The sequence below is a fragment of the Phaethon lepturus genome, unplaced genomic scaffold (assembly GCF_000687285.1).
Source record: "Phaethon lepturus isolate BGI_N335 unplaced genomic scaffold, ASM68728v1 scaffold49080, whole genome shotgun sequence".
Taxonomy (NCBI): Eukaryota; Metazoa; Chordata; class Aves; order Phaethontiformes; family Phaethontidae; genus Phaethon; species Phaethon lepturus.
In genome coordinates this window covers 2,382-18,273 of record NW_010513521.1, presented here as the reverse complement: position 1 = coordinate 18,273, position 15,892 = coordinate 2,382, and the positions used below count along the sequence as shown (strand labels likewise).

Genomic DNA, 15,892 nt, shown 5'->3' with positions numbered 1-15,892 from the left:
GGAATCAGGTCTATCTGTTAAGCCACCTGAATGAGCAAAATACTGTATTATAAGGTCTTGCTTTTAGTACCAACCTTGAACTTTCTTTAAGTATATACATATATCGGAATTAATTTTCCACATGATGTTTGCAATGACTTTAATGAAATGACATGTTGATGTAGAAAAGGCTAAGATCTCTTTGACAACATGAGATGCTATCAATAGGTAATGAAGATGTTTGTCTTTTTTAAATTTTTCTTTTAGTGTGCTACTTTTACTACAATTATTAGTATTTTAAGCAAACTTTAAGTCATTGAGTAAGCGAACTTTACTTTCACTAAAAATGACTTCTTGTTGCAGATCTTACTCTTGCCATATGCAGCTAATTTTCCTTTGGGGGGAAAAAAAAGCTTGTTACTTTTTTAGTGGAGCAATCTGTTACCTTGTCTGTAGTCTGTGAAGTCAATGCAATTCTAATTTGCATCAGCTAATAAAAAACGTGTGGGTTTTAAAGTGAAAATCATGCAAAAATTTAAAAAAAAAAAGGGTGAACTAACGACTGATCATCTATGCAAAAAAACAAGGCTAGAAATGTGATCAAATTAGGTCATGGCAGTGCAATTTTGTGCAGAGCTGTGAGCATATCTGCAGACCTTGTATGTTTTATCTTGGGAAGTAGAGCTCTTGGAAAATGTGCATAAGAGGGATGAAGAGAGCTTTTTTCATCCTCCTTCTGAGCTATCATCGAGAAACAAGATTTTATGTTCCATTAAGTGACAAATTTTAACTTAAGCTAAAAGCTGCACAGTACATATAATTGTTCTGGGGCAAGTCATTTGCTGAAGAAACAAGTCACAGTTGGTTTTGTGTGATCTGCTATACAGTGAAGTAATTAATGCTTGTTTTATTTATTATATTATCACACGTGATAAGGGGTCCTGTCATGAGAAGCTTGCAGCCAAAGTGAACGAAGGGTCAAATAGAGGTTTACAAAGAATTAATGAAATAACACTGATGAGTACGGGCTCTCAACAGTGTTGTGAGAAACGATCAAACGTTGGGACTGATCCTGTTGACTGCAGATGATACGGAAGAAGGGTCAGGAAGGAAGAAACTGGATAGGGATTGTAACTGGCATTCAGTAAACTTTGATACTAAAAGGATAGTTTTTCTATACGAAGAAAAGGATGAAGATTTTTGAGGTGGTGGTATTGCTTGTGTTGTAAAGGTATCTTTACCTCTTTGTGAAATGTAGCATGTGTTAGCCTGATGTCATATGAGGGAGAGATGACTATCTGGTGGCACTAGAAGTCCGGTTAAAGGACAGAGAAGTCCATGCTCTATGTTGTCAGGTTTTATCTTTTAAATAGGGAAGCATAGATGGGATGGAGATTTAAAAAAAAGAAAAGAAAAAAAACCACCCAACACCACCACCAACAACAAAAAAACCCCAACAAAAACCCCAAACAAACAAAACAAAAAACACAAAAAGGATTGGGAGGAGTTAAATGGATCCTGAAGGTTTTTCCTGGCATCCGACTCCCGCAGGGAGATGTTGAGCAGTCAGGCAGAAATACCTACTGTAACCTTTGCATCCATTCTTGTTCCATGGGAGGAGCAGATATACATAATACTTAGAGAAGAGTTTAGACTGTTTCTTCAAGGTTCACTCCAGAGAGGAAGCACACCTCTCATTTCTTTTGTCTTCCACAAAATATTCTCCGTTGCCTTTCCTCATCTGGCAGGAGCAAACTCTCTGCACCCCAGACTCTGGAGGACTGTCTGATAATGAAAGCAAACATACTTTAGGGCCTTTTCTGGCATAACTGCATTAAAATGTAGTGTTCTAGCATAGGTACAAAGTAGAAGTAAGTAGACCTCTCACTTTTACTCTCTGCAACTAATACAAATTTTTTTTTTAAGGGGTAGCAGGTTTTGACACACATGGGCACACAAGATTATGAATAGTGAAGACAATGAAGAGTGGGACATCCATCAAAGAGTGACAACCTCTTATAAGGTAATTCAGGAACACATTGAATTTATCCTGTTGCACTTGCAAAATCAATTAAGTAGATGTTGTTGTCCTCCGTTTTCAAGGCACTATACAATCATTATAACCAAGAATGTATAGGTACATTTTTCCCCCCTCCATTTCTTTTTTGCTTGCGTGGAGAAAGCCAATATGTAATAATACAAATGCATACTGTGTTCTGAATGAGATTGATTACAGTTGCAGAACATTAAATATTAAGTGCCAAATGGCTAATGACTTCCAGTAGTCTTCCTTTCCTTCTCCAAAGATTGATGGTGTAAATGGGGAATGTGCAAACAGGAATTTTAAATGATCTATGGAGCAGAAGTGAAAATGTTTTCAAAGCTGGTGTGTACCTAGAACTATCCTGAAACCTTTAATGTTACAGTTAAGTATTCTTGTAATTTGAATTTCATTGCTTGCCATAGGGGTGAGATAGAAGAGTAGATATATACAGAAACTGCGCAAGTGATAAAAGGAGCTGCTTATGCCTGACTTTGTCTTCTGTTTTGTATGTTTTAGTACGTATGTACTTTAGTACTAGCGAATTTGAATAAGCTCTGCTAGTCACATGCAACATATGGGGCCAGTGCCAACTTTTTATAATGCTGCATTACAAATATACCCACCAGCTGAGAAGTGTGATATAAAGAGCTTCACTTTTTCTTAACCAACTGTCTTCATAGATATTTGTGGGGCGGATACTGCTGTCCCCTTAAATGAGAAATCCCATTTCTCTTCATCTGTTTAGTTATCCTATCTCTGTAGCATTTTGAGCAACTAGTTTGACCTTAATTTTCAGAATCACATGAGATCTTACAAGTATTAGTCCTTTACAAGAAGGGACTGTAAAATGGCAGTAGAAAGTTTGTTTATATTAACTTTCGATCAGATATTCTCAGTTTGAGAGCTAAGTTTTCATATCTTGTTTTTGTATGCATTCAGAAAGTAGGGGCAAAGGGGCAGGCTCTGATTTTTTCTTTTTTTTTTGAAGGCTCTCCCCCTGGCTGATACTTCTCAGTCAGGTTCTACTGTCAGTTTTCACCTGTAAATCCAAAGAAAGATCTTGTAGTTGGAATTTCATTAACAGTACTATTAGTGGTGTGATCCAGAGTGAAGTCAAGCTCACTGTCTTAGAGGTGAGCATGTTCTGAAGTGCAAATTGGAGTTTAGAAAAGAGCTTAGCAAAAGCTTGTTAGAGTCAATAGAAATACTTCCATTGTCATCAGATTAACCAAGTTTGATTTTGGAATATGCTGCAAAAGCTGAACTACTGAGTTAGCAATTGCTCGTTTGTAAATCCCCTTTTCTTCCAGTGTCAGATAATGGAGTTCATACTATAAAACAAAACAAAGCCAGTACCTAAGCCATGTATAACCTATTGAGCTAAAAAGTCTTCTTTCATAACTTGATGCTGAAATAGTGGTTGTTGCCATACATGGTAAATTAAAGCATTTATAAATGTCAAAGACAGGCATTTGCTCTATGTAAGTTCCATATTTGCAATGTAAGTAGGGTCATTGTAGCTACCTGTTAATTATGAGTTTATATCTCTCCAAGAAGCAGATAAATAACTTCTTTGCAATGGGCACAACTAGGTTATAGAAGAGCGAATAGATATCTGTGCCTTTATCTGGAAAGATGGCAGTGATTGATGTTTTCACTTTTCTCTTGTCTGTGTATATATCTGAATCACAGGAAAACAATTGCCCAGTGGGATACAGGGAGTTGATTGCAATGTCTTTTGAATGACCTATGAATCATGAGGATCTGGAAATCCTTACGATATTTATGTAAAAGAAGGTTTAGGTGATGATGTGGGTTGGCATCCTAATAAAACAAGCTTGCTATAAATGTTAAGTTTTGCCTAAACTTCATTTTTGTCTTTAGAACTTCTCCTTGTACTTTAATCTTGGTTAACTTTACAGGAATCTAAATATGTTTTTCTTTCTCTTTTTTTATCTTCTAGTTCTGTGTTGTTACCCCTTGCAACAGTTTTTTAACATTTCCTGAGACTCCTATTGCTCAGCATTACCTTTCTAATACCCTGCTTTTATTCTTTCTTCTGATATTCCTTTCCATTCTAGGAATACCTGTTAATGGGATATGATACGCAATGTATGTGAAAATGTAAATATTAAACAGGCTTTGTGTACTGTGGGGGAAACCCCTAAATACCTGTATCTTTTTTTCTTGTCCTCAGCTGGGTAGCAAGTAGAACTGCAGATGAGTACTTTTCAAACAGAGCATGGACTATAGTACTTCTTTCTTTCCCAGTGTATTCTTGTATCTAGGCTCTTTTACAGTGGCTATTTTAGATGGCCTTTTGGCCCAGCTCTCTCATATACTGTACAAAGGTAATTATAAATTTAATTGTTCTGCTGTATGTTCTCATCGTGTTTCACAGGGTTATATTAACTGCACTTACATGTTTTCAGGTCTTGTATCTTACCATCTATGTGTTTGATCTTTGGAATATAGAGGTTCTTTTCAGTCTTTATGTACTAATAAAGAAGTTCACAAGCCAAAATACAGACAGTAGACTCTAATTAAAAAAAATAAAAGTGGGGGGGAGCAGGGAGAAAAAACACAATTCAAGTTTTCAGTTTGAACATTAGTGTTACTAATATTCATGTGCGGTAGGTCACAAGAAAAGATTATACTAGTAAGATGAAAATATTTTCACTGAAGCTTAGAGGTGATATATTTTTAGGAAGAAAAAAAAGAATATCATAGTTCAGTTGCTCTAGCAATGCAGCACTGTTTCATGCAACAATTTAGATCATCTATTTAACCAGTATCTCTGGAGTTAGTGATGTTAACCATGTTGTGATTTTTAAATGAATGTTGGGCTCTGGAGGCTTTTCATTTTGTGTATTGCTCAGGTGCTTTGGTTGTGGACTGTTTGCTGTCATTTCTGAAGAAAATGTTTACTACTTAAAATGTGTAAGTGTCCTTTTCTTTTGCAGTTCAGTGACGTGAACCATGTACTATTTTGCTAGCAACAGTGAGATTGTTTGGTTTCTATCCTACGTATGAGATGACTTTGCTCTGCACATAGAGAATAAATCTTAGCATTGCTTTTAATTAGTACTGACTTTTTTCCTAGATATCTCTTTCCTGGTCCCAATACTAATTTATTGATACTTTATATTGATTCAAGGTGACTAGTGTGACCTCATGACGCTTCTGTAAAAGCCAGATTCAGCTAGGATGTTACACCATCACTGTCGGAGAAACCCTGAACTACAGGAAGAGTTGCAGATTCAGGCTGCAGTTGCTGCTGGCGATGTTCACACCGTGCGCAAGATGCTGGAGCAAGGATATTCTCCAAATGGTCGAGATGCCAATGGCTGGACCTTGCTTCATTTCTCTGCAGCAAGAGGGAAAGAGAGATGTGTCCGTGTTTTTCTCGAACATGGAGGTGAGTTGCCTAGAGAGAAAAATCCTGATATCCATCTCGCAGCTTTCTATCCCAATTCCTATTGTAAGGCTTTCCAGCACCACTAGTTATCAGACTACTTTTGGGTTTTTTTATTTCTTTGGAGTAGTACTTCATCTCTGTTCCCTTCTGATGAATACTGTGGTTGAGGTAATAGATTAACTTTATGTCTTAATATCTTACTACTTTTTTCTTCCCCCCCCACCCCCCCGCCTGAATTGCCGAGGAATTGTTAAAAGAATGAATAAGCGTTGTGAAAACAGGGCAGAAGGGCTTACTGTAAAATTAAATGCACTCACAGCACTCACTATAGGTTTTTCTTCTCCGTTAGGCAGTATTATTAGAGGAAGGCAGGTCCCTAAGTTGAAATCCTAGGGAAGTTTCTTCCACAATTCTCAAGCAAGTTAACAAGTCGCATTAAAAACTGAGTTTCTCTATAGGCTTTAACACAGTCTGCTAAACTTTATGAAAACAGTATTCTGAGCAAGGACTTCAGTGTCAGCTAGTCCAGTTGACTTTACAACTCTCCTGCATCCATCTGTAGTGAAGCTTTATTTCAAGAACTGATTGAGTTTTGTTGGTTTAAGTGATACACTCAGTGATATTACCCCTCAAACGGTACAGTAAGAATTTCTTTTTGCTATGTATTCTTTTAAGGCCACCTAAAGTTTTAGAAATGGATAGTCCTAATCTTTTAATGTGATACTGGAGAGGAAAAATTAGATGTTAACATGATGGAGAACATTAGATGTTCTCCACATTCTGATTAGTGCTCTTGAAAGAGCGCTGTTCTTGTCAAATGAATTCTGAACTAAGATGTCTTCAGGCCCAATAAAACTAAAATTATCTTTTTGATGCTTTATGTATCTGAGGCCATATGGGCCCCTTATGTGTATCACAGTATTTGTCAGATATATGGATCATCCTTAAAATTGAATGGCAGCAATAGGTTGTGGGATTTACACAGTTAGTGGTATGTTCTTTAGGAGCAATAGTGAAACACAGCCTGAACAAGTGGATCCCATTGATATACCTACTATAGATTCTAAGCATATAATATTGGCAAGCCCTCATGCCCTTATTGGAAGCGGGGGGGGGAAGCTACTAAATTGCACTAATAAATAACTTTACACTCTACTTTTTAAATGTAATATATGTGGATAATCTCAAGACTTCAGTTTGATAATTCAAAATTAGGCTGTAAGTTTTGATATGTGTTGGTTTTAACTCTATAAACTTGAAGATGATCTGAAAAAAAAACCAACTCTTATATTATTCCTATGTATTTTCATTTTATAGGTTTTGATGTTAAATAATTGGTGATGCAGTGTTTTGGTTTTGGGTTTTTTTTTGTTACTCTTTCCTATATGAAGTACCAGCTGAATCTGATGCCTTGTGAAAACTGCCTGTAATGATGTTCTGGAAGCAGTAATAGCGTTTAATCACCAGGACTAGAAAGTTGAGTAACAAATAGTGTGAGGGTTAGTCATCTACGGCAGCTTTCCTGTAGCTGAGCCTGGCTTCAGAAAATTGGCACTGTTTTCTGCCTTGCCTTGTTTTCCCTCAAAACAGAGGCATAAAAGATAATGAGTATTTAAAACATAATAATGTCACAAATGAGCTATTAAGCAGTAAATGAGCTGACTCTTAAAAGCCAAGTTAATCATGCTTGCCTCATTAATGAGAGGTTTGTGTCTACCTTTCTTCATACAGTCTCCATCTTCCTCCCTCTGAAGAAGTGGATTATTTTGATTTTGGAGCTTAATCCCTTTGGACCAAAATGATATGGGGGTAAAGGAAAAAGTAATTTTCTGGCATGAATCTTTTGGCAGAGTATTGAACTGACTGTATATATTAGTAATAAAGAAGATAGTGAGAGGGAATGGATGCACTTCTGGAGGAAAGAGGGAACTGAGATGCTAGTGGGAAGGAAGGGGCAACTGGTGAGTTGTGGCTGTCTAGAGGGATGAAGCTTAGCAGAGCTGGGAATATTTTCATAGTACAGGAATGGGAAAACCACAGTGGGCTGTTGCTGAGGGTAGAGTGCTGTGCCTCGACTCTGCAATGCTGGAAGATAACTGACGTAGTCCTGAATGGTAGTGGGATGGAAATGGAGTTTGGCTAATAGAGGCTGAGAAGGAATCTGGTCACTGACCTGGAAGTAAAAGGTAGTGTCTTATGGGAGTCATGACCTGGCCACCTCCTGCGTTTGCTTTTTTTTTTCTCTTCTCTTCCATCATTGCTCACCAGCAAAGAAAAGAGCCAGGGGACAGCGCTGTGCATGCAGATTGGCTGATTTGAGTGGAGGTGGTAGAACAGGAGGAAGCTTTTTATTATCTGCTGAGCAAAGAGACACAGATAGATGGGGAAAATGCATTAAAAACCAGTCCAGACTAAAGGATGAATCCAGCAGAAATACCAACTGGATACAGAGGTAATAGGTCAGATAACAAATATCCTTTAGCAAATGATGAAATGCAGAAAGCTGATCAGAATCATGGAGAAACTTAGTTTTCATGGAAAACATTGAATTTTACTTTCTTAGTGTATTTGTCTCATTTTAATAAAGTGAAGATTCTGTGAAGCCAGCTCTTTCCAGCCATAGGAACAATCTAGAAACGCAAAGCTCAACAGGAAAGAAACACAAAAATAGGGAGTGTAGTATTTAGTAATCCTGGGTTTTTGTGTAACAAGCCTTTTTTCTCCTTTGCTATACTTTTTTTTTTTTTACTTTCAAAATGATACGTTGAGACAGACAATCCAATGCTGGATAAGAACTATGCTTTATTAATCCCCAACCACTACTGTTAACATTCTGACCAACTGAAGTCTTGAAAGTGCATAGTTGTTACCTGTCCCTTGGCAATATCTTCTCAGTATTAATTGAGGACAGTTTCTGGTTACTCGTATTAGAGTGAAGAAATGATTCACTGAAGCTCCTAGAAATTGAAGAGTAACAGAAGGAAGTAGCCAGACAGATATATTTGTTTTTCGTCTTGGCTGCAAGGTGTCTAAATTTTAGTAAGATCACGCAGAATCTGGGAGAAACTAGAGAATGACAAATGCTCATCCCCCTAAACCAGCTCATAAAGTGTTTCTGTGTCTGAACAATAATGCTTTCCTAGAGGTCTTTTGTATCAATGTTGCCCTAGAAAATTCAAAAGAGAAGCTGTATGTAGCCTATTTCTAAACCTGGTGGTCAGCCTTAAGCCCTAACTAGGGGAAGTAAGCTTGAAATAATACAAGTACTTTAGGAAGCCAGAAGCATTGCTTCCTGAATCAGACCGTGATAGAGTGACCTAATGAAGGTGTCATGAAAGAAGGGAAACTACCCCACTGAGCTGTAAATTGAAACTGAAATATTAGACTTCTTGTTTAGGAATTTATATATCCTCTAGATTACAGTATTAGAAAAGAGTCTCATCAACAGCAGAATTCAAGTGACAAGCTTAGGTGCCCAACTTTAACATGAAATAAAATAATCTGAATGTCTATTGTGTTGCAGATTTTCAATCTCAAGTGAAATGGATTGCAGTAATTTGGTACCTTTGATAGGCAGTTCAAGATTGATATCACTGTATTATGCCTTAGATTTAAGAACATTAGAAGTGACTAAATGCAGCTGTTTGTATTTCTAGATTCTGTTCTCCCCAAATTAATGGGAAGGTTGAAAAGAAATAACTTAATTGTTTGACAGTCAGGATGGAGGCAAGATAAAGAAATGCTGGCAAGTGCTGCCTTCATCCCTTCCTAGTTAAATAAGCTTGTACCAGGTGCTTTTTTTTTTTTTTAACCCCTCTGCAGATTCTGAAAGGTAAGCTAAGAGAATTCTGTCCCAATTTATTTTACCTTGATGGTGTTCCAGGAGGAGGGAGTTACTTTACAGCATGATACCAATACTGAAGCCTTTAAAAAAAAAACAAACAAAAAGCCCTACAACAACCCAAGTTCTTAAGGCAACATCAGCTGTGTAGCATTGCTTTCACTAGCACAGGGATGGAAATTGTGGGCAACGTAATGCAGGTCGAACTTCTGCTAAAAGCACTTGTGAAGTTCAAAAGTTTTCCAGGAGATGGCAGCAAAACATTGAATAGCAACAGACAATATTTTGGTCTTGTTAAAATTGTACCAGCCTCCCCTTGATTAAGGAAACAATTAGCTCACTAGAAGCCCGTGATCTTAGCAGGAATTACAATATTTTTATCATGAGGTTTTGCTACCAGGATTACTTTTTGACAGTTAGTTGTTTGTGTTGCTTCGTTGCCCAGCTGAGAAACTTTTTTTCCTATTCTTGTTGAGACACTTCTGTTACATGACTTAGTATTTTTTTGGTTCACTTCAGTGATCAAAAGCAATGAAATTCTGGGAGTAGGGAAGGCACGGAAAGGTTGTTAAAACCATAGGTAAAGGGCATCCTTATTTTGCAAGTAAATTGTTGGGTTTGGATTACAACAACTTGTATAAAAACGCATATATATGCGCACACACATTCTGACTGAACTTGGAAGTAGACAGTCTATTCTACAGAATGTGGCAGAATCCCACATCTGTTGCGGGGTGGACTTGCATGCCCTATGCAGTATGGAAGAGGCACAACATGATTTTTTTTTTTTTTGGTGTAAAATGGCCCTGGCTGCTGCTTTTATGTCTATTATGTCCATATTTCTTCCTAATTCTGCTTCTCAGAATGTGTCATTCCTCTGCATCTTAATTCTCATGTTTATGCTACTCGCTTTATTTATCACCGGTCAGGTGATAATCTAGACTAGTCTGAGCAGTGTGAAGAAAGACACTCTGGGAGCAGCAAACATCACTTTGAAATAGTATCTTTGTCTTTAATGACTTTGTGGGTTGTACTGATTCTTTGCTGTATTTTGGACATCATCATAGGGCAGGTTAGGAACCACCTATTCAGTCACTGACTTCATTTTCCTGCCGACCTGTGGATGCTTCATCAATTACTTTAACTCAGGTTAGTGTAACTCTACAGAGCACTGAAACTTCTGCTTTTCACAGAAGACTAGGAAGGCTGTCACTACTAAGGGACTAAACTTTCCTTAATCTTTCTCTTGTTACTTCAAGGCTCCTATTCTATACACTAGAGGCAGTTCTTATATTTTATTTCTCTGTGTAGTCAGGCTGCATTAGTTTCTATGTTGGATTTTTGTTTGGTTGTTGTTGTTTTCCTCTCAGTCTTCGTTTTACATTTTAAAAAAAATCCTTAAAGTTGCTGGATCACCTTTGGAGCCATACTCTGTACACTTTCTTGCCAGTCCTTTTATTTTGATATGATGTCTATCCCAGTGTGTTACCTGGATATGGTCACAGCAGGTACATATTGGAAAGCTTATTCCTGTTGGTCTGGTTTAGCACCTTTGTGTGTTCAGGCTAAACTAGTTTGTCATTTATATTGTATTGTGAACCTAATTTACAGCAGGTCTGAATGTTGAGATGCAAATTTGTGTCTTTCACCCTCTTCCCCTCTGCTGTTTTCTGTTCTGTTGCCACCACACTCAAACTCTGCCCTCTCTATATGTACAGGAGAGCAAGTATGCCTCTTGAGCAATGTGTGTGAGCATTGGGTGTTCAGAGCCTTCAGCCAAGTTTGTTTTCAACACAATGTCCTACTCTTTTTTTTCCTTTCTTTTTTTTCCCCCCTTCTAGACCACTGTTACTTTCCTTCTAAACACAGTATGTATAGATGAGGAAATCAAAAAGAATTCAACATGCCAGGATGCAAGGACGGGGCTGTCAAGGTTACGGAAGGTGGACAGACACCCCTATGCTTGTCTGCACTTCAAGATGATGTGCTTTGTGCACAAATATTGTATGATTACAGAGCAGACAACACATGCAACTGTGAAGGACAGACCCCAGCAGTTGTTTCAGTAGATGCAAAGGAGTGTTGAAAACATGTCAACTTAAGGCTAGTGTCTTGTGCAGGTAGTATCTCTCTTTACCAGCTAGGAGACTTAGGTTAGGAAAGTGCCTGAAACTTCCAAATTGTAGTTTGTACCTTCTAGTGTCCCACAGACAACATCTACGGATGGTGGAAGGCGAAACATCGCAGCCTGGCTTGTTCTGTAGCTGAGAAGTGGTAACGAGGCAGGTGCCTTTTCTTTGGTAATTAATTTGGTACCTGAAAATAGTCATTTGCTTTACAAGTCTGGGTATACTGAAGAAATTAAATTAACTAAGTTGTTTTGATTATTTTAAATTTTAAATTAATAAATCAGACTGAATTTTTGTGCTATGGTGGGGGGGGAATGATCTGTGTAATCACTTGTATTCTGCAATAACTTTTTTCTTGACTCCTCCTATAAGTAGATGCTTACATTCTTGTAAAATCTTAAATTTTTGTAAAACTATAAATTCAGAACAGATTCATCATCTATAAAAACAGACTTTATCAAGATAATCTAAAATAACATATATCCTACATGCTTTGGAAATCCTGCAGACCACAGAGAAACATTTTACCTAATACAGTATTACACCCTAAAAACAATACAATGCTGCCAGACCACAAAACATCCGCAATTTGGGACAGCAGATGTTTCTACACATGCTTCTTTTTAAGACCAAGAAGCAACACAAGGGAAAATAAAGAAGTTGAACATTGAGAAAGAAATGTAATATTGTAGAGCTGGAGGAAAACTGGATGGACAGAGAGATTTGAGTAATTAGTCTAAGTGTGCTAGGAAGATGTGGAAAACTATTTGTCGAATGGAAACATATATATATGAAAGATAAAGTCTTCCTTTGTGTAACTTTCTTAAATATACTTTAAGTTTTTCTTAAAAATAGTATATTCATGAAAGCAAGAATTAGTTTGAAGTGCAAAAAACCCCGTCATGCTGAAAGACTGAAAAGACTAACATTCAACTGTTTGATTTTTTTTTTTTTTTTTGCAGCACTGGATTACTGTAATGCCTTCTAATTATTTTTAAATTTTATTTTAACTTCAGCTGATCCCACAGTTAAGGACTTAATTGGAGGCTTCACTGCTCTGCATTATGCAGCCATGCATGGCCGAGCGAGGATTGCACGCTTGATGTTGGAATCTGAATATAGAAGTGACATTATTAATGCAAAAAGCAACGATGGTTGGACTCCCCTCCATGTAGCAGCCCACTATGGCAGAGACTCATTTGTCAGACTCCTGTTGGAGTTCAAGGCTGAGGTTGATCCGCTCAGTGATAAAGGTACTACACCGCTTCAGCTGGCCATTATCCGAGAGAGGTCAAGCTGTGTGAAAATCCTTCTGGATCACAATGCCAACATCGACATTCAAAATGGTTTCCTGTTACGATACGCTGTGATCAAAAGCAATCACTCTTACTGCCGAATGTTCCTTCAGAGAGGGGCGGATACAAACTTGGGTCGCTTGGAAGATGGACAGACACCCTTACACTTGTCTGCTCTTAGAGATGATGTGCTTTGTGCACAAATGTTGTATAATTACGGAGCAGACACTAACACAAGGAACTATGAAGGACAGACTCCACTGGCTGTTTCAATAAGTATTTCTGGAAGTAGCCGACCCTGTCTGGATTTCTTACAAGAAGTGACAAGTATGTATGTAAGAGAAGTTAATCACAGGACACAGTGTCCTCTAAAAGCCTTCTTTGAATGTAGCCCCAGAAAAAAATGCTTCCTCTCTGCCCTTTGATGCTATTTAAGTGCACTAGAAAGTTTCTGGGAAGGTGAAGGGATTGTGATACTGGGGATCTCTTACTCGGCAAAGGTGCTAATGTTAAGTATATTTCATTTCAATTAGTTTTGTTTAAATATCTACAGGAAGCATTAATTTTAAACAAGTGAACTGTAAAATCTGATTTTATTAATGGCCTTAGCACATAAGATGTTTGGGTTTGGGGGTTTTGTTTTGTTGTTTGGGGTTTTCTTAGTGTCTTTTGTTTTTTTTAATCGTCATGCACATACTCTGCAGTTGTCTGCTTTTTCATCTGGCACTACAACTGGGGCAGAAAAGAGCTTTTGCTGCTTTGTGTTCTCCCACATTCTGTCTCCCTTGCTCCCCTACACCAGACAACAAAATGGCATATATCATTCGTGCAACTTCAAGGAGTTTCATGTGCTGCGTAGCTTTGATTTGATTTTGTTGATGTCTTTGAAATATAGAAGAGATTTTAACTCATCATGACTTCTGATATTTAGAAAGAGTACTAGGCTCCTAACATTCTGGTCACTTTTGATTATCAGGTTTTTGTGTACTAGATCTACTGAAAATTTTCTCTTCCTGTCATTCAACATGGAATTGTATAATAGTGTTTCATAATTATGGTATCGCCTAAAGCATTGAGTTGTTGATAAGCAATTAGGATTTTGCTAATTCAAACATGTTAGATGGCCTGATAGATCATCATCCTACTAGGATAATCTTTGTGCTACAGAAGATGGGATATTTCATATATCCTTTTTTCCCCTGTGGTTCCTTTTGCTTTTTGGATGTGGTAGTTTTTAATGAGAATTAAACACCCTACATACTCTGTAATGAAACTGAAATTTAGTGTGGGCTGGGGGTAAATCAGCTGAGATCTGTTGTCAGCAGCTGACACAAATAAGCATTTGGAATTTCATTTTTGTCTTTGTGATTTGCGGTGTTACTTTTGCTTTTATCTGAAATCTATAGAGCATTTTTGGAAAGGTGGAAGTCGATAATAAGAAATACAAGGAACTAATAGATTTTGGTTTCATTTGCCTGCCTCTTTCATTCAAATGCTTTTCTTCCTGGTTTCCTTTTTGGAAGCCTCTCGCTATATAGTAGCACCATCAGGGTTATTAGTAGGCGATAGACTATCCAGGCTTGCAGTTTTTCACAGTCTTCGAATGTATCGCTAAGTATGAAGGTTTAGACTGCTTAAGTGTTTCCTCAATGTCTAAAGACTAATTCAGAAAGTTGGAAACCAGTACTGTGACTTAAGCTGCAGATTCCATACCTTAAGGGTTTAATGTTAAGTGAGAAGTAAATTCACCTACAAAAAAGTAGCTTAAATTTGTAGCCAAAGTAAAAGTATTGGAACTATCTCAGTTTTGTGCTGATGGAGGGAGAACTGGGAAAGCAGACACAACTAGGGCTGACAAAAACACTTCAGCTTTGTGCTTTTGAGCAAAACTATTATGAATATATGTTTACAAACAGCTATAAACAGACTCTGCCCTTATTATAAATATTGAGACACCGTCTTCCATGGTTTTCATGTATAAGCACTTCAGTAAGATGGTGTAGGAGAGGTGAAATGGATAAAGAGCCAGCTGGGATTTTGGTAGCGGAGTTCCCAATTAGATCAGACTGTGTACAGGGAATTGTTGAGATCTTAGGCTGTAGCACTTTGGGGAAGAATCTTGTTTCTGCGTCTATTGCAATATGTATTTACTAGAAGAAAAGTTTACAGAATTTTTAGAGAATTATTCTAGTGGAAGTCTTTCTGAAATTATGTCTTGCGGTTGGTAACAGTGCCTTGGTTGTAGGGCTTAATGGGAATTTCTAGTTTGTTTATTTGAAGATTATACTAAGTGCTTAATATAAAAATCCATAGCCTTAAGTTTTATATGTGCATCTGAAGTTTTCAAGAGTATGTTTGATAGTAAAACAGGAATTAGTGATTACTTTTGCAGTAGGTTAAAATTTTTAAGCTTAAAGATTAATATATGTGAATTATGAAAGTTATCAAACCGATCTGTGTCTTCAAGTGAAAGTGGTTGCATGCTTCATATGAATGGGATACTATTTAGCAGTCAACATGTAAGTAGCTATTTTTTTCTACTCAGGAAACATATTTGTACAGTTTCAGTTCTTCAGAAAACATCATATGTGAATTTCTTTTTGTTTTGGTAGGTATTGTAATGTGTAATAATCGCGGCCTTTAGCCCAGGTCCCCCGGTTGTGAATAACAGGCAAGAAACCAAGCTCTCAGAAATACTCAGTATTGGCCCTGAGAGTCTGCGAGAAGATATTGGATTTTGGGTTTTGACCCTGAAGGTCTGATATTCTTCCTGGTTACAGGTAGAGATTCCTTTGCTCCTAGAATAATTCCAAGAGGAAGGAATTTATTCTGTAGTTGTGTCTCAGTATTTAAGCACCAAGATGGGAATTAGGAAGAACAAAGTTTTTCATCATGAGTCTGCCATTGACTTGGTGTTTAAACAGTTACTCATGTCTCTTTTTTTTCTTCTTCTTTTTTCCCCTTCTTTCTTTTTTACAATACAAAAATAAGTAAAGTTCTGCCTGTGAAATAACAATATTGAAGATGAAAATTGCTCAATGACTTCATTAATCACCTTCCTTTTCCATGGCTGTATTACACTTCCTACTCAAAAATGTTTATTGGCAACCAGCATAGTACCTGAGGTCATCTGATAAATAGTTGTTGTGGAGGGCTTCAGTGTAATGCTTCAGTTCTATGAGATCT

At 37.4% G+C, this 15,892-nt stretch overlaps 1 protein-coding gene across 1 annotated transcript; it reads left to right on the top strand.

Annotated features, from left to right (window-relative positions):
* Positions 1–1,902: 1,902 nt before the first annotated feature.
* On the top strand, positions 1,903–13,323 carry ASB7 (ankyrin repeat and SOCS box containing 7). Its single transcript, XM_010290244.1, has 3 exons — positions 1,903–2,002; positions 5,181–5,441; positions 12,428–13,323. The coding sequence occupies exons 2-3, from the start codon at positions 5,231–5,233 to the stop codon at positions 13,129–13,131; spliced, it is 915 nt and encodes a 304-aa protein (XP_010288546.1). The 5' UTR covers positions 1,903–2,002; positions 5,181–5,230; the 3' UTR covers positions 13,132–13,323.
* Positions 13,324–15,892: the final 2,569 nt, after the last annotated feature.

Coding starts and splice junctions, on each gene's coding strand:
- ASB7 (XM_010290244.1), top strand. CDS start 5,231: ATGTTACACCATCACTGTCGGAGAAACCCTGAACTACAGGAAGAGTTG. Junction 5,442..12,427: donor TGTTTTTCTCGAACATGGAG/GTGAGTTGCCTA, acceptor TTTTAACTTCAG/CTGATCCCACAGTTAAGGAC.